This window comes from Zalophus californianus, chromosome 3 (assembly GCF_009762305.2).
Source record: "Zalophus californianus isolate mZalCal1 chromosome 3, mZalCal1.pri.v2, whole genome shotgun sequence".
Taxonomy (NCBI): Eukaryota; Metazoa; Chordata; class Mammalia; order Carnivora; family Otariidae; genus Zalophus; species Zalophus californianus.
In genome coordinates, this window is record NC_045597.1 from 52,527,858 (window position 1) to 52,547,799 (window position 19,942).

Consider the following 19,942-nt stretch of genomic DNA (forward strand, 5'->3'; position numbering starts at 1 on the left):
GAGAGAGACACAGCAAGAGAGGGAACACAAGCAGGGGGAGTGGGAGAAGGAGAAGCAGGCTTCCCGCCAAGCAAGGAGCCCAATGCGGGGCTTGATCCCAGGACCCTGGGATCATGATCTGAGCTAAAGGCAGATGCTTAACGACTGAGCCACCCAGGCGCCCCCTTCCCTTCTTCTAAACACTGCAACTACAAAAGCTCCTCTTTTAAATAGTGCATGTAGCTAAAACATGTTTGAAAACACTACTTCTTACCAAGGACTCGTAATACACAATGCTTCATTCAGTACTTGATTTGATTTTCCCAGAGGTCAGTTCTGGTTTTTGATGAAAGGCTATCCCTATGTTTCTCCTGAACTTTTCTAGTTTACAAACATACATGACTGTGGAGACAAAGATAAATACAGGTACAGATATATAGATGGGACCCCCCAGAACCAGAGATTTATAAGGAGATCATAAACCCAATTTAGGTCATAAAAATGGGCAGGACAAAGCACATCTTAGAAAGCATAAAGCTTGATCCGTTACCTGAATGGTCACCTCTTTTTCTGCTATCCGGATAGTCACATTAGCTTGGGGGGCAGGGCTCTCCGCAAGCCTCTCCACTCTCACCACCTCTTTCGGAAGCACAGAGCTTTCGGAATCTTGGAGTTCAAAGCGCTACAAAATTACAAGAAAATCATGTAATTTACTTTTTATTTTAGTATTAGTGTTGGGTATCTGGAAGATTCCATCTTAATTAGAACGGAAACTCACTCTATATTATAAAACTAGGGATAAAAAATTAATGAAAAATTTTTCCCGTTTTTATATATGTCATTCTCCTTAAACCAATTACTAAAGGTGATATGCAAATAGTTCCTAAAATTAACTAAATGACAGGAAAGGGAGTCACTGATTTCCAGTTCAGGTAACAGTATGCAGCCTATACTTCTTGTTAATCACAGGTTCCAGTTTCCTGGAAAGGACGATGAGACTCTTGACAACATGTTAAAGTAAAATAAGACTTATTTGGGTTGATTTCTTAAATCAATTGACATTAATGTTGCCTAAAATTCATGAAACCAGAACTTCCTGGACACCATTCTGCTGTTTGCTTGTGTGGTTAGCCTAACTGATTACAATAAATTATAACAGTCTTCCACAGTATCTGGCACAGTGCCTTCTATGGTGTATGTTTTCAGTATTTGTCAAATTGGATATAAAAGACCAAGACCACTGATTCTTTCTCCACGTGGACCAATTATCAATGCTCTAACTCTTGGTTACACCCCTCATACCAGCTGGTTATATAAAGAATGCACACAAAGAACACAAACAAGTATATGGAAAATGAGAATACTAATTGAAAATTAATTAAATCCTATGCCCTAGAATAACAGCATGTTCATTATGAAAAGCTTAACTCATTTTTAGTATTAAGCAGGCAGAAATTATCCCCCCCCCCCACCAAAATCCTACCTTAGTTTTAGAACATTATCACTATAGTGAAAGAAAACCTCAATGCAAGGACAGATCACTGCTTACTAAGCATAATGACCCACTCCAGAAAATAGATTTTGGGGAAGAAAATTATTTTCAACCTCAGTGTCCTAAGCCAAACAACCCAATTAAAGTCTTTTTGATGTCAGAAGTACTTAAGACAATCACTTACTCCTTTCCCAAACCTAAGAAAAATTGTCTATTTGTGCTACCATTAAAAAATGTAAGTCTGGGGGCGCCTGGGTGGCTCAGTTGGTTAAGCGACTGCCTTCGGCTCAGGTCATGATCCTGGAGTCCCGGGATCGAGTCCCACATCGGGCTCCCTGCTCAGCAGGGAGTCTGCTTCTCCCTCTGACCCTCTTCCCTCTCGTGCTTTCTATCTCTCATTCTCTCTCTTTCTGAAATAAATAAATAAAATCTTTAAAAAAAAAATAAACATCAAAAAATGTAAGTCTGATATAGTATGCATTTTATACATGCAAATTCCCAGAGTATCACGTAATTTGGTAGGAGTTGCTTCATGTTGTAGACAAATAACAATTATTGACACTTTAATTTCATGAAAAAAAAAAACCAAAAACGTTACACTGTATTTTAAGGGAGGTTCAATAGGAAAGGAGTAAGGCCTTAGTCAAGTAATTAAAGTCATTAGAATTTAGAACCTAGAACTGTAAAAGTCTAAGAAAACAAATATATTAGCTAAAGCTATGTTTTTAACCCCACCTATAATGTCAGCCTAACTTGATATAGGACTGATTGCAGAGAACTTGTATTCCAGAAATGAACACTAATGCCTTGAACCACTTGCTATAACTGGTTATGTCCTTATAAATAATTCAAGATAAAATATTTCAGTAGAATCAAAATAGTAGGCTAGAATACCCTAAGATAGTAAAAGAACTCAAGTTGCAAGAAAATTACCATCTGCTGGCATAGGAAATTTAAAGGACTGTTAATCAAAAAGGTAACTGAGGAGTAAAATACATATATAATTCTCACAGACTACATGTTAGCAAGAAGTAGAAAATCAAATAAACCAAAGTGCATTTACTTTACCATTTTACATTAATGAGTAGCTCCTATTAATTCTGAAATGTCAATTAAACAAACAATACTAATGTATTTTTTGATACACTTTCTTTGGAATTACATTATTTGAACTGTGAAATATAATTTAATAAAAGGAAATGTTAATTACATGTTGATCTCCAAGGCTTCCATACTCACCCTCACAGTTCCCAATCCTGTCCCTCCAAAGTACTAATTTTCTTTATACCTTTTTCTAGGCTGTGGAACACTAAAAAAGAAATTCTCCATATCCTATTTCTTGGCTACCAAAAAAGTATGTAGCCCTTAGTCTCTGCTAGGCTCCTTTCCAAAGCCAATCAGCAACTAATACAAACCAACACTACTCTCCCTTAGGAGTCATCTGACCCGATTCATTCCTGTGTCAGGTCATCTAGCTGCCTCCTCCAACCACAACAGAGCCTTCAGGTACGTACCCCTCCATTCTTCGCTAGAATATAAACTCCACTGACAAAATTAAAAATGTATCTATTTGGTTCACTCCAAACCTCCAGAACCTAGAATCATACATGGGGCATAGTCAGTAATCAATAAAGTCTTGTTATATGAACAAATGAAATTCTTTCCCTTTAATTCTCAAAATCATCTGTATTTTCATCAATCCTCACTTCTTTTCCCACCATCTCTGTAGAAAGGACTTCTGCTTTAATTATGAGTGAATGGAAAGCCACTGAAAGTCTGCTTTCTCTATCTCAGTTAATGATAACTCCATCATTCTAGATGCTGGGTAGAAAAATATGTTCTTCCATCATTCCAAACCAAGGCACAATGGTGCTCTGGAAATGTCCTTTCCTGCCTCTCCCAGATCATATTTCCATAAATATTTTCCATGTATTCCACAGATTACATCCCTTCCTCCTATGAAGATGTTTCTCTTCCCTTTTCAAGAAACAAACAAAAAGTCATTTCTTGATTCTACATAATCCTCGAGTGACCCACCATCTTGTTGCTTTTCACCATCAAACTTATTTTAAGTCAGTTTTTAAACTGACAAACTTAAGAGTCAGTTTTTTGGTTATTACTCTTTTTTTTTTTCCTTTGTCCATTTGTATTATTTCTTATATTGCACATGTAAGTGAAATCATATGGTATCTGTCTTTCTCTGACTGACTTATTTCTCTTATCATTACATTATACCCTCTAGCTTCAGCCATAGCAAGATTTCATTCTCTTCTATGGCCAAGTAATAAATATTCCATTGTATATATAACTGCTCCAGTTTGCATTCCCACCAACACTGTACAAGTGTTCCTTTTTCTCCACATCCTTGCCAACACCTGTTGTTCTTTGTGTATTTGACTTTAGCCATGTTCACAGGTCTGAGGTGGTATCTCACTGCGGTTTTGATTTGCATTTCTCCGATGATGAATGATGCTGCGCATCTTTTCATGTGTCTGTTGGCCATCTGTATGTCTTCTTTGCAAAAATGTCTGTTCATGTCTTCTGCTCATTTTTAATTGGATTGTTTGGGGTTTTTTTGGTGTTGAGTTGTATAAACTGTTTATATATCTTGGATACTAACCCTTTATTGAATATGTCATTTGCAAATATCTTATCCCATTAAGTAGTTTGTTTTCTGGTTTTCTTGACTGTTTCCTTTGCTTTGCAGAAGTTTTTTATTTTGATGCGGTCCCAAGAGTTTATTTTTGCTTTTGCAAAAAAAAAAAAAATATTTTTGCCCTTGCCTCAGGAGACATATCTAGAAAAATGTTGTTATGGCTGATGTCAAAGAAATTACTGCCTGTGATCTCTTCTAAGATTTTTATGATTTCAGATCTCACATTTAGGTCGTTAATCCACTTTGAGTTTATTTTTATATATGATGTAAGAAAGTGATCCAGTTTCATTCTTTTGCATGTAGTTGTCCAGTTTTCCCAAGACCATTTGTTGAAGAGACTGTCTTTCTCCCATTGCCTATTGTCTCCTTTGTTGAAGATTAATTGATCATATAATTGTTGGTTTATTTCTGGGCTCTCTATTTAATCCTATTGATCTATGTGTCTATTTCTGTGCCAGTACCATACTGCTTTGAATACTATGGCTTTGCAGTATATCTTGAAATCTGGGATTGTGATCCCGGTTTTGTTCTTCTTTTTCAAGATTGCTTTGGCTATTTGGGGTCTTCTGTGATTCCATACAAACTTTAGGATTGTTTTTTCTAAATCTGTGAAAAATGCTGTTGGTATTTTGATAGGAATTGCACTAAATCCGTAGATTACTTTGAGTAGTATGAACATTTTAACAATATTTGTTCTCCTAATCCATAAACATGGAATATGTTTTCCATTTGTGTCATCTTCAATTTCTTTCATTAATGTTTTATAGTTTTCAGAGTATAGGGTTGTTGTTTTGTTTTTTTTTTTTTTTTTGCCTCCTTGGTTAAGTTTATTCCTAGGTATTTTATGATTTGGGGGCAATTATAAATGGGATTTTCTTAATTTCTATTTCTGCTTCTTTATTCTTAGTGTATAGATATGCAAAGGGTATCTGTATATTGATTTTGTATCCTGTGAGTTTACTGAATTCATTCATCAGTTCTAGTAGTTTTTTGGTGGGGTCTTTAGGGTTTTCTCTATATAATATCATGTCCTCTGCAAATAGTGAAAGTTTTACTTCTTCCTTACTAATATGAATGCCTTTTACTTCTTGTTGTTGTCTGATTGCTATAGCTAGGACTTCCAGTACTACGTTGAATAAAAGTTGCAAGAGTGGACATCCTTGTCGTGTTCCTCATCTTAGGGGAAAAGCTTTCCATTTTTCACCACTTAATATGATGTTAGCTGTGGGGTTTTCATATATGGCCTTTATTATGTTCAGGTATGTTCCCTCTACACCTACTTTGTTAGGGTTTTTATCATGAACAGATTTGTACTTTGTCATATGCTTTTTCCATATCTATTGAAATGATCATATGTTTTTTATACTTTCTCTTATTGATGTGATGATTCACGTTGATTGGCTGGTGAATACTGAATCACCCTTGTCTCCCAGGAATAAATCCCACTTGATGGCGGTGAATGATTATTTTTTTAATGTATTGTTGGGGGCTCTCTGTGCCTCCTAGATCTGGATTTCTGTTTTCTTCCCGGATTCAAAAAGTTTTCAGCTATTATTTCTGAAAATAAATTTTCCGCCCCCTTTTCTCTCTTCTCTTTTTGGATTCCTATGATGCAAATGTTATTATGCTTGATGGTGTTGCTGAGTTCCCTAAGTCTATTTTCATTTTCTATTATTTTTTTCTCTCTCCTGTTCAACTTGATTACCTTCCATTACTCTGTCCTCCAGGCCGCTGATCCGTTCTTCTGCTTCCTCTAATCTACTATTTATTCCACCTAATGTATTTTTAATTTCAGTTACTGAATTCTTCATCTCTGATTGGTTCTTTTTTTTTTCTATCTCTTTGTTAGAGGTCTCACTGAGGTCCTCCACTCTTTTCTCAAGTCCAGTGAGTAGCTTTATGACATTATAAATTCTCTATCAAGCATATTACTTATTTTCATTTCCTTTACCTCTTTTGCTGTGAATTTGTCCTGTTCTTACATTTGGGAAATATTCCTCTGTCTCCTCATTTTGTCTAACTCTTTGTTTCCATGTGTCAGGAAAGTCAGCTACATCTCCAGCTCTTAAAAGTAGTGGCCTTCTATGAAGAAGAGGTCCCGTAGTGCTCTGCTGTGTAAAGTCCACTGTTCATCAGAACCTGGCATTCCAGGGGTATCTCCTACCTGTGTTGTGTGCCCCACCCTACTATTGTGGCTGAGCCACTTTTGCCTTCAACCCAGTCATCTGCAATGGCTCTCCCCTGTTGTGTGCAGGGTTTGATTCCTGTGTTGTTAGTGGACCAGTCTTGGGCCAATCTGGGGCAAGAGTCACTTTGTTGTGCTGCTCACACCTGTTGGGAGATGTTTGCACACTGCTAGGCCTGTGGCACTACTTTGGGTGTGCTCTGGCCAAGATGTATTGGAGGGGGTGTGTCCACAGAATGCAGGGCAGGGCACACTGTTAGCAAGTTAGGTAGGGTGTGTTGGTACTCGAAGGTGTCCATGTATCTAGGCTGGGGGGTGGGGGAAAGAAATGGTACCTGCCAGCATTTTTGTTCTTGGAGAGGTCTCCCAAGCATCCCTATTTCTCTAGCACATGCTCTGAAATTAGTAAACAAATCTCCCTCCCATATACTCCAGTATTTTTCAAACTGCTGTTTCTATGCTGTATCTCTGTGGGGCTATTTGGTATGCTGTCTCTTTAAGGGTGGGGACTCAGATTCCTGTCACCCTCTCAGAGCTGAGCCCACAGATTTTCCAAGTTCCAGGTGTTAAGCCCTGCTAATTGTAAGAACTCACAAAATCAGCCCCTCTGGTTTTCAAAGCCAAATGTTATGGAGATTTGTCTTCCCTGTGCAGGTCTCCAGTGCCTGGCATACCTGGTGAGAGGGCCTGTTCTTTTCCTCTCTCTGAGCCCAAGGTGACCCTCCCTGCCACAAAGAGTCCCCCAGGTCCATTTAGCTCCTGACCACATCTCCCCCCGTTCCTACCCACTTCAATGGGGCCAGAGAGTATATTCTACCAGTCTTCAGGTTGTTTTCTGGGTGATTTACACTGATGTGGGTGTTCTCCAGCTGTATCCATGGGACAAAGTAAGCTTAGGATCTTCCTACTCCGCCATCTTCACTGGAAGTCTAATTTGTATGACTAGTTTTGAAATTAGAGATCAGAAACACATCAAAGAGGCTTCTTTATAGAAACAAATACCTTCGTTCATAACTGACTCTTGCAGGCACTGAATATCTTCTTTCAGTTGTGTCACAAAAAAGTTTACATTGCTTCATTTTATCAGACCTTCCCATGACATTGTCTTCATCCCTATTTACCCTTGTTCTGCAGGAGTTGGGCACTGTGCTGATAGGCATTGAGGGAGCACATCTGGAATCACAGCCTTTTTCTTAAAACACTGTGTGCTCTAGTTCAATGACCGATACCAACTTAATTCAGAAGTTGATTAAATCAAAGATGAATTCTAATTTTTTTCAGTGCCAAGAATAAAACTTAAAGTGAACTATATAGTTATATTTTCCCTTTGCTTCTTTATGCTCTTCATTTAGAATCTGTCCCCAACTATACTTCTCAGCATCTATGAGGAAGAGCTTTTTATTAGTTTTATTTTTTATTACTATTATTATTATTATCATTATTGACACCACCAATCAATGAAAATAAGGTTTCTTTGGCTCGCTGATATGTGGGGAAAAAAAACCTGCTAGCGTACCTAGAATCTACTTCTGAGTTCTCACTATTACTACCTACATAAAGAATACAGTGTTACGCGCAAACAATGAATCATGGAACACTACATCAAAAACTAATGATGTAATGTATAGTGATTAACATAACATAATAAAACAAAACAAAACAAAAAAAGAATACTTCTTTCTGTACTCCCTTTGTAGATTTTGGGATAGGAAAGAAACAAATACCACTCCATTTGCCTAAGGTGGTAAAATCCTGGCCTCCAGAAAATGAAGGGCCTATACATATAGAAACAACTTAAGTGTTCACATTCTACCTACTCCTTAGAAATCTGCTCCTTAAGCCAAACTAAAAGAAAAAGAAAAATTGTCTTTCATAAGAAGGAATTAATTTGGTAAGTCAATAAATCTCTACCAAGAGTCAGCATGTTCAATATGTATAGTTATAAGATAACATATATTGTGACTGGCCCTTTAGAAAACACTACAGTTAAACTATACAATGAGGAAATTATCCATGCATGCTTTGAAAGAAAATCAGGCTCCATATATTATGAACCACTTAAGATAAAAATAAGAACTTCATTAGTTTAAATGACAGGTCTATAGCAATTTCCATAGTTTTATATAAAGTGCTTACTTTTCAAGTTAATAATTTAAGTTACAGGCAGATAAATTTTACTTTAGTGCTATGTTAGTTATATTTGTTTTTAAAATTTTTTTATTCTGAAACACTATAGTGGATATTCACTTTTAAAAATGTTTATCTTAAAAGAATTTCAAACTTACAGGAAAGTTGCAGGACTCAGCTGTACGAAGAGCTTCTGTTTTGCCTTCACTCAGATTTCCCAATGATTACCACTGTAGCACATTTATTCCCTCCCTCCTACTCCCAGCAGCAACCCCACACCAGGCCATTATCACTGGTCTTTTACTGAACCACTGAGGAGCAAGCTGCAGATATGATGCCTCATCATTCTAGTTCCTATTTCCTAAAATAAGAACTCTGGCCAATGTAATCACATATAAGCTCCCAAATCAGGAAATCATTTAATAGAACACTGCTATCTAATCCAAGGTTAACTGTGTCCACAATGTCACTTTCTCCTATCTGGTCCAGGATCCAACGTAGGAGCACATGTTGCATTTAGCTATCATACCTCTTTAGTCCCTTTTAATCTGAAGTAGTTTCCTCAGTTTCTTCTCTCTTATGGACTGGACAATTGTCAAGAACACAGGCCTTCCGTTATGTAAGACGGCCCTCAACCTAGGTCTGTACCATACTTTCTCATGGCCAAACACACACCGTTGAGTCCTTATCTAGAATAGCCCTGAAATGAGGCTGAGCTCTTCTCAGTTTAACACTCAGGAGGGACACTACGTCGATTTGTCCCACCTGGTCAAGTTGGCCTTTACCATAAAAGTATCATTTTCTTGTTTTGTAGTCAACTGCGCATTTTGGTAGGAGATATTCTTAGGTGACATCAATATCCTATCTTTTTTTTTTTTTTTGAAGATTTTATTTATTTATTTGAAAGAGAGAGAGAGAGAGCATACGCACACATGGTGGGGGTGGGAATCTCAAGCAGACTCCTGCTGAGCACGGAGCCCAACGTGGGGCTCAATCTCACAACCCTGAGATCCTGGCCTGAGCCAAAATCAAGAGTCGGATGTTTAACTGACTAAGCCATCCAGGCACCCCAATACCCTATTCTTCGTAGAACTTCCACCCACTAGCTTTAAAACCTTTGATGGCTCCTGCCTAAATCAACTGCCACACTGATGGTTGCCAAACGGTGATTTTTCTGTTTATATAATTCCTTCTGCATTTATTCAAGAGATTTTTCTTCTCCCCCTTGTATTTATTTATTCATTTGTATCAATATGAACTTAGGGATTCCTATTTTGTTCAATGGTTTGTAATCAATTGTCATCCTTGTTTATTTTGATGCTAAAATTGTCCCACATTTTAGCCAATGGGAACCACTTCAAGCTGGCTCCTCTATCACTTTTGCCACGTCAACATCATTTGTTAGACATTTCCTTGCTTTCTGGCACAATAAGATGATCCCGGTTCATTTCATCGCGTACTTCTCCTGTGTTGATCCTTGAACCAGCCCTACTTCCTAGGTGTCCTGATTCCTTTTAGGAAGTGTGGTATTTAGAAACCAATGTCTTGGCACTTGGCATGATCATTGCCACTGGAGTGTCAGTTTTTAGGCCTTCTTAGAGGACAGAGCTAGAAAATATGTGTCTGCATTCACATATACACACACTATCTATACCTATTACCCTGTTTACATATATTGAAAAAAACAGTTCATTCTGATTCCTCCAATTCCAATCTAAAACCTCAGGAGTCTTTCTTTCCTTCTCCCTTTCTATGTTTATAAATTATTTTTCCAACTGTAAGTAACACAGCTCTCATAATCCTCAATATATTCACTCATTTGCTCAACTGATTTACTTATTTGTTCAATGTAGTCCCTGTCCCAACCACACCAGCCACTTCTGTCCTTGCTTCCCTATCACTGGCCTGCCAGTGCCTCTGTGCCTGGAAAAAAAGAGAGAGAGAAGCAAGGGAAGGCAAGGGAAAGGAAGAAAGACGGGACGAGAAGAAACAATGGAAAAAGAAAGGAAAGTGAAGCAGATATTTATTTTTTTTAATTTAAATTCAAGTTAGTTAACATATAAGATTACTTACTTTTTTTTTTTTTTTAAGATTTTATTTGTCAGAGAGAAAGAGAACAAGCAGGGGGAGCTGCAGGCAGAGGCAGGGGGAGAAGCAGGCTCCCTGCTGACCAGGGAGCCCGATGCGGAACTCGATCCCAGGACCCTGGGATCATGACCTGAGCTGAAGGCAGACGCTTAACCAACCGAGCCACCCAGGTGTCCCAAGATACTTACTTTTAAAACACCTTCCACAGCCATCTTCCCTTCGTGTCCTAGTAAAATAGTGTATGGGTAAAGCCACTTGATTGCATGTTTGACTGACATCATAGGAAAGGAATCCTATTTAGGAGCAAAAATACATAGGAATGAGGAACATCTAAAATAATCACAGAAAATTTATCTGAAATGCATATGACATTGAAATTGCCTTATAAACAATAACTAATAGGTTTCTCATATTTTCCAGAAGTTCACAAGAGTAAATATTCATTGCTTCCTCTTCTCTTCCTGTTTCACACCCTTTCCCTGGGTAAGCTCACCCACTCCCATCTTGCAGTTGCTATCTGTTAATGGCTCCCCTGTCTCTGTCTCTGATCCTGACCTCTTTCCTGAGCTCTGGACTTGAACTCCCAATTGCCCAGATGTGACTCTAGATATCCCACTGACCCTTGTTCAGCATGTCTGAAACTAGATGTCCGAACACATTTCCCTACCCTACTGATCCCAAAATACCTTCTCCTTCACTCTTATTCCTAATCTGAGTTAATCTCATACACACATGTACTTAGCCTCACGATTATAAACTACAAATTAGAAAGTATTTATTATTCTCAAAACCTTCCCCCAAATCAAACTGCATTCCCAATTCTGTTCACTCTACTTTCAGAAGTCTACTAACGGACAACTAGAGAAATTTCGGTATAGGTTGTCTATTAGATGATATTATAGAATTCTTGTTAACGTGCTGAGGGGTATGATTAACGGTTCTGGTTATGCACAACGTCCTACTTCTTACAAATTGCACCCTGAAGTATTTAAGAATACTGACCATGGTTTACTTTCAAATGGTTCAGAAAAAAAGAGAGAGAGCAATCAAATGTGGCAATATGCTAAAAATTGGTGACTCTAGTTGAGGGATTGTGGGTGTTCATTTTACTACTTGTGAACTTTTTTTTTTTTTTTAGATTAGAGAACTGTCAAAGTAAAAAGTTCCAAGCAAAAACAAAAAGAACGAAAAGTAGGAGCTATGATAAATAGGAGGAGAAAAGCCGTTCTAAATATACAGAACAGTGTAAACAATACCTGTGAAACCTAACTCAGTCTCAGGAGCCATAAACGAATCGCAACTATAGTTTAAAAGTAAATCTCTTGTCTAAAAAAAAATAAAAAATAAAAATAAAAATAAATAAATAAAAGTAAATCTCTTGTCTAGGCAGGATCCCTACTACCTGGGATTATGCTCTCTCTTTAGCAGAATCTCACTGATGGTTACAACTGATTCCTATTTGCTCCTTATGCCACCATGCTCTCCCCATCCCTCCTCCCTGCCAGCAGAGGTATCTTCCTCCAACATATAACTGATTACTATACACCTCACCTACTTCATAATATCTAATAGGCCCCTTCTTCCCCACCATAAAATCCAGACAGCTTCACTCACCATGCAAAGCACTTCACACAAAAGTTCTCACCTTTCTCTTCACCATACATGCTTGCTCTAGCAATACAACTCAGCATTCTTCAAACCTACCAAGCCCTTTTGTGATTCAACACCTTTGTCCGAGCTGTTCCCCTGCCTGGAAGGCATTTCCACCACTCCTGACACTACTGTCATGACCTCTGCGAAACTGTGGTGGACAATGTCTATGCTCCACCAAACCCCTCAGATCTGTTCTTACCCTTTCTGAGCCTCTCACCTTTCCCTTTCAACAGCCAGCGGTAGCAGGGCTTTTAAAGAAGACTGCTCTTGAACTCCTGAAGCCAGCTTGCTACAGGCCGAAAGAGCAGCTAGCGCCTGGGAATCAGTGTCCCTCGCGATGAGCACTGGGCAATGACTGCTGGTGGCCGAGTGTGAAAGCCCCAGCTCCTGGCCTCAGGCTGAGGCAGGTGTGAGGCACAGCCTACAGGCAATACGCCTCTCGCAGCTCTTCATGCCTCTGCGGGCTGAGTCCTCCCTCCCTCTGTGGGACTTTTACCTGAGCTACATGTCTGCTTTCCCCCCCACAACACAAAGCTGGAAGCTCTTTAAGGGCTCAGAACACATGGCTGGTCTCTGTAGTTTACTGCGCTGGAGCCAATTAATCTCAGGTCTCGTAATATTTATAGAAGAATAGGACAAGGCAAACTGAAGTGATTAATCCCCAAGGATTAACTTTTAAATGTTCTTTCCCACATTTGGGTATACAAGTCATTAATTTATTTTATACATACCAGGATTTGAACTGCAGCTGGTAAACTATCTAAAGGAAAATCTGGAAGTCCAAGAGTAGAAGATTCTTGGGAACAGAGAGTGGTGGCAAAGGACAGGAGCTGAGAAATTCTAGGGAAAAAAAATTAAGTGATGTTAAATGTTATTCTAATAGTTTTAATACATAAAATGTATTCGTTTTTTGAATATAAAACAGCTGAGCCAATTTAATTAATCTAAAAGATGATATTTGCTATTAAATTCTCAAGAAACAACAGCTTCATATTATAATATTCCATTTGAAACTCAGAAGCTGGGGCACCTGGGTGGCTCAGCCAGTTGAGTGTCTGCTTTCAGCTTGGGTCATGGTCCCAGGGTCCTGGGATCGAGCCCCATGTGTGGCTCCCTGCTCAGTGGGGAGTCTGCTTCTCCCTCTCCCTCTGCTGCTCTCTCTCTCTCTCTCTCTCTCAAATAATAAAATCTTTTAAAAATAAATAAAACTCAGAAGCTGATTAAATACACAGATATATTTCTTTTTTTAAAGATTTTTAAAAAACTGATTTACTTAAGAGAGCAAGTGAGCACGAGTTGGGGGGGGGGCAGAGGGAGAAGTAGGCTCCCCACTGAGCAGAGAGCCCAACACGGGACTCGATCCCAAGACCCAAGGATCATGACCTGAGCGGAAGGCAGACGCCTAACTGGCTGAGCCACCCAGGCGCCCCTATATTTCTAAAATATGACAATATGTGAGGTTTTTCACAACCTGGCCCACATTTATCCTGCCAGTCCCCCCTCTGACCTTTCTCAATCCAAACCTGAATTCCAGCTACCTGAACTTTTTATAGCCTCAAGAACAAGGTGTACACTCTCATGTCCCATGCTCATAAAAATAACTTCTTCGAATTCCTTACTTCCATTCTTTATCTGGCAAAAGTGTACTCGTTCTTCAGGACCCACCTCAAATGCTGACGCCTTTTTGAAATTATGACCCTTACTATACAATATTAAACTAATGTATTCCCATATCTTTAAACTCTATCAGATCTTGAGTTTCTTGCCTCCAAGGATCATGTCTTATTAACTTTATCATCAGCATTTACCAAAACTACTGAAAAATTCTTCAAAGAATAGTTGTTGAATGGATGAATTAATCAATCAATGGGCAAAACAAATAAACAAATTCAATGTTAAGTGTCCAGATATTTATATAAATGTCTCCGTGTGTGTGTGTGCGTGTGTGTGTGTGTGTGTGTATGTGTGTGTAGCTGAAATACTTACTTCTCAGCAGGAACACTGGCTCCAACGGAATATAACAGTTTAAGTTGGTCCTAAAATAACAGAAACATATCAAATCATAGTAACGTTTTTATAGTAACCAAATATAAGTAGAAACACTGCTTAAAAATAAACTGTCCTTGTTCATACTTACCTTAAAGGGTAGATAATAAATATCTCTGGCCTGAAATCGAGAACGGAGAGGGGGGTCTAATGGATTCCCAGAGTACTTAGGCACTGGCAAGCCCAATGCAATGACTCGGAAGTTTTCACTAACCCGAACAATCTTCCAAGCATCCAACTCTGTTCTGGTATGAGCCTGAAAGAAAGAGATCAAAACTTAGAGCATCAATGATGCAGATTACAACAGCAAGAGCTGCCAGGCTAAGGAATTTAGGCCCTGATTGCTGAGTAAATTGTATTTGAGAACCACCTCAAAACCAAACCGTCAAGGAAGGAAGCAAAGTGAAATCAGGATCAGGGCACCAGGGAAGGCTCCCAACATGAAGAATGGTGTTGAATGGAGAAGCAGCTAACACATCAAGGAACAAAGGCAATGTGGGTCAGATCTCTAAGCTGCAGTCATTAACTCAGAGAAACTGGGTGAGGAGGGTAAGGAAAACATACTGATTCAGATCAGAGAACGTAAAAAGGTAGTCCTAGAGGTAGAGCAGAGACTGCCCATGGACCTCAAATTGACATTTATGTTTATGAGTCTACTTCTGCCAAGGTGTATTAATAGTTACAACTAACATGTATTGAAAACTCACTACATGGTTAAGTACTTTCGATGAATTTTGCTCATTTAACTTTTACCAGAATGCAAATAAACATTTATTTACTTTTTAGGGATGAACAAACTTATGTTCAAAGGAATTATATAACTTGCCCATGGTCCTGCAACTAGCATCTGGTGGAGTTGAGACTGCAAACAGTACAGGGCTTGGCGTTATAAACCCTGGCTCCAGCACTGGGCGTAAACTCTAATGAAGTGGCCAAGAGTATGTTATTATACCCTCTGACCCTCGGCTTTGTCATCGATAAAATGGGAACAGTATCACCAACATTCCTGTGCCTATTAGGAAAACTAAACACAACAGTGTATGTGAAAGCAACTGGTCCACAGTAGGCACCTGTTAGCTGTCATTCCTTCTCTCTCTGCCCGACCCTATCAATGGCTCTTCACTGTCCTCAGATGTATAGCTTACAAAGCTTCTATGAACGTGCACATCCTCAGCTTTCAGCATACCTTCAGGGGATGCAACCCATAGAACAGTGTAGAAGCTCTTCACATGACATTCAAGGACCTTCCTGCTTGATTCATGTCCCATTCTCCCAGGCTCAGCAGGCACTGCACACCCACCCCTCAGCCTACCTTCCCTGACCCTGTGCTCCAGGCCCATCTCACAACTGTGGCTCTCCAGACACGTCATGCTGCTTCACCAACGCTGCTCCACTTGCTTGAAACACCCTTTCCACTGTGCACAGCATAAACACAGACATCATTTCAAGCTTAGCACAAACAACATCATCACTTTCTAATCCCTCCCTCCATCGGAACCAGTTTTGTACCCCTCCACTGTATCCTATGCAAGCTGTTATCATTAAACATGTGTGCACTGACTTCTGTTCATTACCACTTCATGCTGAATCCAAGCTCCTGAGAGGACTCATTATCTCTTAAATATAATAGGACAAACGTCTGTTGACTGTCTGAAATCATTTAAAAACATAATGAACAACTATTTTAAGCATAACCAAAATTATGACCCTACTGTCTTTTTTTTTTTTAAGATACAGAGAAGGAGCATGAGCAGGGGGACAGGCAGAGGGAGAGAGAGAAGCAGACAGCCCACTGAGCCAGGAGCCCGACGTGGGGCTCGATCCCAGGACCTGGAGATCATGACCTGAGCCGAAGGCAGACACTTAACCACCTGAGCCACCCAGGCGCCCCAACCCCACTTTCATTAACAGGACTAACAGTGATGCTATGTCACCATGCACTGGAAAACAAGAGTCAGGACCTAGCTCTGCCTGAGAAACCAACAGCATCATCTTCAGAGAGCTGAATAGTTTTCTTTTCCACTTACCAAAAAATGATCATCAGGATATAAATAAAATTTATACAAACTGATTGTATCTGTTTCCATAATAACAAAATTCTACTAAAATCACCTCTATGAAACCATTAAAATTTTGAGGTATTCAAATTTAGCATATTGAATCTCACAAGAAATAAGTGGGACTGAAATTATGGTGTTGAAATCCTTTTATCATAGAAATTGTCTTGAGGTAGTGGTGCTTTGTGAAGGAATCTTGCCTATATTCTCTGAGGTTCTTATGAGACAGATGCTATGAATATAGAAATGACATTTATCAAAGAAAACTAAGCATGTATACTGACACTTACATTGGGAAAAAACAATGTAGTACGCCCTTCTCAATAACAAAGACTCCTTGTATACTAAAACCCTCTTGACCCCATATCTCAAATTCTTATCCAAAGTAATATGGTTCAATAACTTTGCATAAAATTCCAACACAGATAAAGAATATATCAAACTTCTTGTTGTGAAGTAACTACTATACTTAAAATATATATCCCATATCTGAGTATTCTCTTCCAAATCATTTACTAAAAATAGCAAATAACTAAGTAACTATATAGGAGCCAATAATAGTTCTTTTGTAATCAGAAAGTATCTAAGGAGAAAATGTTCTGCATAACATTGACCTACTTCAAAAATAATAACTATAAATTACTATTCTTATATTTATTTAAATTCATATTATTTATAAAATATTAATTAAAATTTAAAATAAGTTTAAATAAATGAATAATAGACATGTCTTTCATTTCAGTAAATTAACTCTAACAATACAAATGAATGAATTTAACTTTTCTTACTGATTAAATCCTCAATTATCCTCTTCTAATTACATTAGTATGATGTCATCTTCGGATAGATCCAAAACCAGACTATACCTCACAGTGAAAACACCATCTAGAGACTCCTATAAACAGTAAAGAAACAGACTGCTAAAAGGGTAGCAAGACAGGTTTCTGAGAAAAAACTCACACAGCAGGAATCAGAAAGAGCTATTTCTGGTCCTGCCAGCCATGGAGCACCAGTTCAATCAGACCCTCTGGTGTCAACATCTATTATGTAGAGCCTAGTGTGTCCTGGGCTTGCATCAGTTCTTGAGCAATTTGTAACCAACTTGGGGCAGTAAAATTAGCACACATGCATCTCTACCACACAAGCATCAGAGAGACTCTTAATCCTAGAATGCAGAGGCAGAGCCATCAATCCCTGGAACTCTGGGTTAGCCGGACAGCTCCAGTGTAGCATGGACGGCGCTGAATGGGCAACGGTTGTCTTCTCGTCCTTTTGTGACATTACATGAACCCCTTCCCCAAAGCCTCTGAAGGGCCCCACACTCCTTACTGTGGTCCTCTTTCTGTCAGCTTGCATCACAGCATTTAAAGATTTTATTGCACTGATTCATTCATTCAACAAATAGTTACCAAGCAGCCACCAAGTGCCAGGCACTGCTCTAAGACCTTGAGATACCACTGGCGACAAAAATCCCTGCCCTCGTGAAAGGTGGAATCTAGCGGAGGGAGGCAGCGAATAAACTAAAAACAGAGCAAGGAAATAATTCCTGTAGGATGTTAGAAGACTACGGAATAAACAGAGCAGAGTCAGGGAGCATGAGGGCAGAGGGGACACTGCAATGTCAAATAGGAGGGTGAAAACATAACACTGGAGCAAAGACTTGAAGGAGTATAGAAGCCTGGCAGGTATCTGGGAGAAAACCATTCTGGAAGAGCAAAGGGACTTGCAAAGCACTAAGAGAATGCCCCCCCAGCGGGTTTAAGGTATAGTAAAGGGAACACTACCAGCTGCAGTAGGAATAAAAAGGACAGCGGAAGAGAAGGCCAAAGAGACAGGAGGAGCCCAGGTCAGACAAGACCTATTTTCCACTGGAAGGCCTTTGGGTTTTATAGTGAGGACAGGGTTTCAAACAGAGGTCTGATCCAGTCCACCCCATGTTTTAAAGTGATCACAGACAGCTGCAAGGCAGCCAGAATGGATTCAGGGATTGTTCGGAGGCTCTTTAAACAACTCAGGCATCAGATCCAGGCAGCTTGGGCCATCTGAGTATCTTTTAAATATCTTACTCATTTCTGTCTATATCTACTGGATTTTGAGCTTCTGGAGGCCAAGAACTACACTCTGTTCAGCTTTGTTTTCTCTGCACCGTCGAGAAGCCATTAGACTTTCAGTACACGGTTGTTGGGAGATAGAGAAGGAAGATAGGAAAGGAGGGAGAAAGAGAAGAGAGAATTAAAAGGAGGGGAAAAAAAGAGAAACTAATAGTTCTTACACTGGCCAAAGGGGGAAAAAAAAAATCTAAGAGGTCTTCTAACAGGATCTGCAAACTGAAGAATGTGTAAAACTGCAAGCTCATGACTGAAGTGCAGCAATCTGCCACAGATATGAGCCACCTGAACGCTGTCCTCATTCCCATACAATCCTGTCGCACCAAAAATAGCACCACCCACAGCTCAGGAGCCAAGACAAAGGAGCTGGATTTTTCTTTTCTTACTTGGAGAAGTTTGTCATAGCGCTCTGAAGACATTAGGAAGCGTCCATCCTCAAGCTGCATTTCCCTGTTTTCCAGCAAGTTGTTCAAAACGGGCAGAACATTCCTCTCCGCCTTTTCCAAGCCTTCCAAAACGAGGGTTCTGCCTTCTGTGGCTGCACGGACCGCGCACTATTTCCAAGAAACAAAAGCAATATGAGACTATGGAAGATGCCAGAGCATGGCCTAATTTTGCTTGTAACGCAAGCAGGTGAAGAAGTAAGAGGTCAATGCATAATGCAACCCGCTGATGATTAGTAACTTCACAGTCTAGTTTATTAGAATTTGTTGTGTGCCTATTTAGAAAAAGAATGCTTGCAACATACATAACAAAGACCAAATAAATACGCTTAATATAAAAAGAATTTTTCAGATTAAGAAAATAAATATCACTATGAAATGCAAATGAGCATAATAAAATATTTTCCATTTCACTGGTTAACAAAGAGCTGCAAGGTAAAACAAGACATTTTTAGAATTTTAAATTGGCAAAGATTAAAAAAGAATGATAATACCCAGTGTTGGTACGGTTAAGAGGAAATGCATTTTCATTCATGGTTGGTCTATGTGCAAAATGACAACCTTATGGAGAATAATTTGGCAAGGTATATTGTTTTAAAGATTTATTTATTTGACAGAGAGAGCAAGAGAGCAAAAGCAGGGGGAACAGTAGAGGGAGAGGGAGAAGCAGGCTCCCCGCCAAGCAGGGAGCCTGATGTGGGGCTTGATCCCAGGACTCCGGGATCATGACCTGAGCCGAAGGCAGACACATAACCATCTGAGCCACCCAGGTGCCCCTGGCAAGATATTTTTAAAAATTTAAATGGCTATGTTCATTAATCCAGCAATTCTGTTTCAAGGAATTTACCTTAAGGGAATAGTCAGGAAAATGTACAGTGATACATCAAAAGATTTATAATTACCAAAAAAAAAAAAAAAAAAAACCAAAACCCCCAAATGGCAGTCTAGATGATTGGGAAAATACACCATAATAAATCAGTATGATGGACTACTACATAGCTATCAAAAATAATGATATAGCCCTATCTTTACTAGGACTACACCATTTCTCACCTGATTACTAAACCCCAAGTAAATATGCTGCTTCTTTTAAGAACCTTGTTATAAA

At 39.1% G+C, this 19,942-nt stretch overlaps 1 protein-coding gene across 6 annotated transcripts in view; it reads right to left on the reverse strand.

The window, feature by feature from the left end:
- VWA8 (von Willebrand factor A domain containing 8) overlaps positions 1 to 19,942 on the reverse strand; it is a 342,103-nt gene that overhangs the window by 266,165 nt on the left and 55,996 nt on the right. For all 6 annotated transcript variants that reach the window (XR_003519024.2, XR_003519025.2, XM_027588721.2 and 3 more), the window contains 6 exons: positions 18,778 to 18,945; positions 14,318 to 14,482; positions 14,167 to 14,216; positions 12,912 to 13,020; positions 10,716 to 10,820; positions 530 to 661 (listed from right to left, as the gene is read on the reverse strand). Coding sequence is in view for 4 of the 6 variants with exons in the window: in XM_027588721.2 (XP_027444522.1) it covers positions 530 to 661; positions 10,716 to 10,820; positions 12,912 to 13,020; positions 14,167 to 14,216; positions 14,318 to 14,482; positions 18,778 to 18,945 (729 nt within the window). In the remaining 2 variants the exon portion in view is untranslated. The remainder of the gene's footprint in view (positions 1 to 529; positions 662 to 10,715; positions 10,821 to 12,911; positions 13,021 to 14,166; positions 14,217 to 14,317; positions 14,483 to 18,777; positions 18,946 to 19,942) is intronic.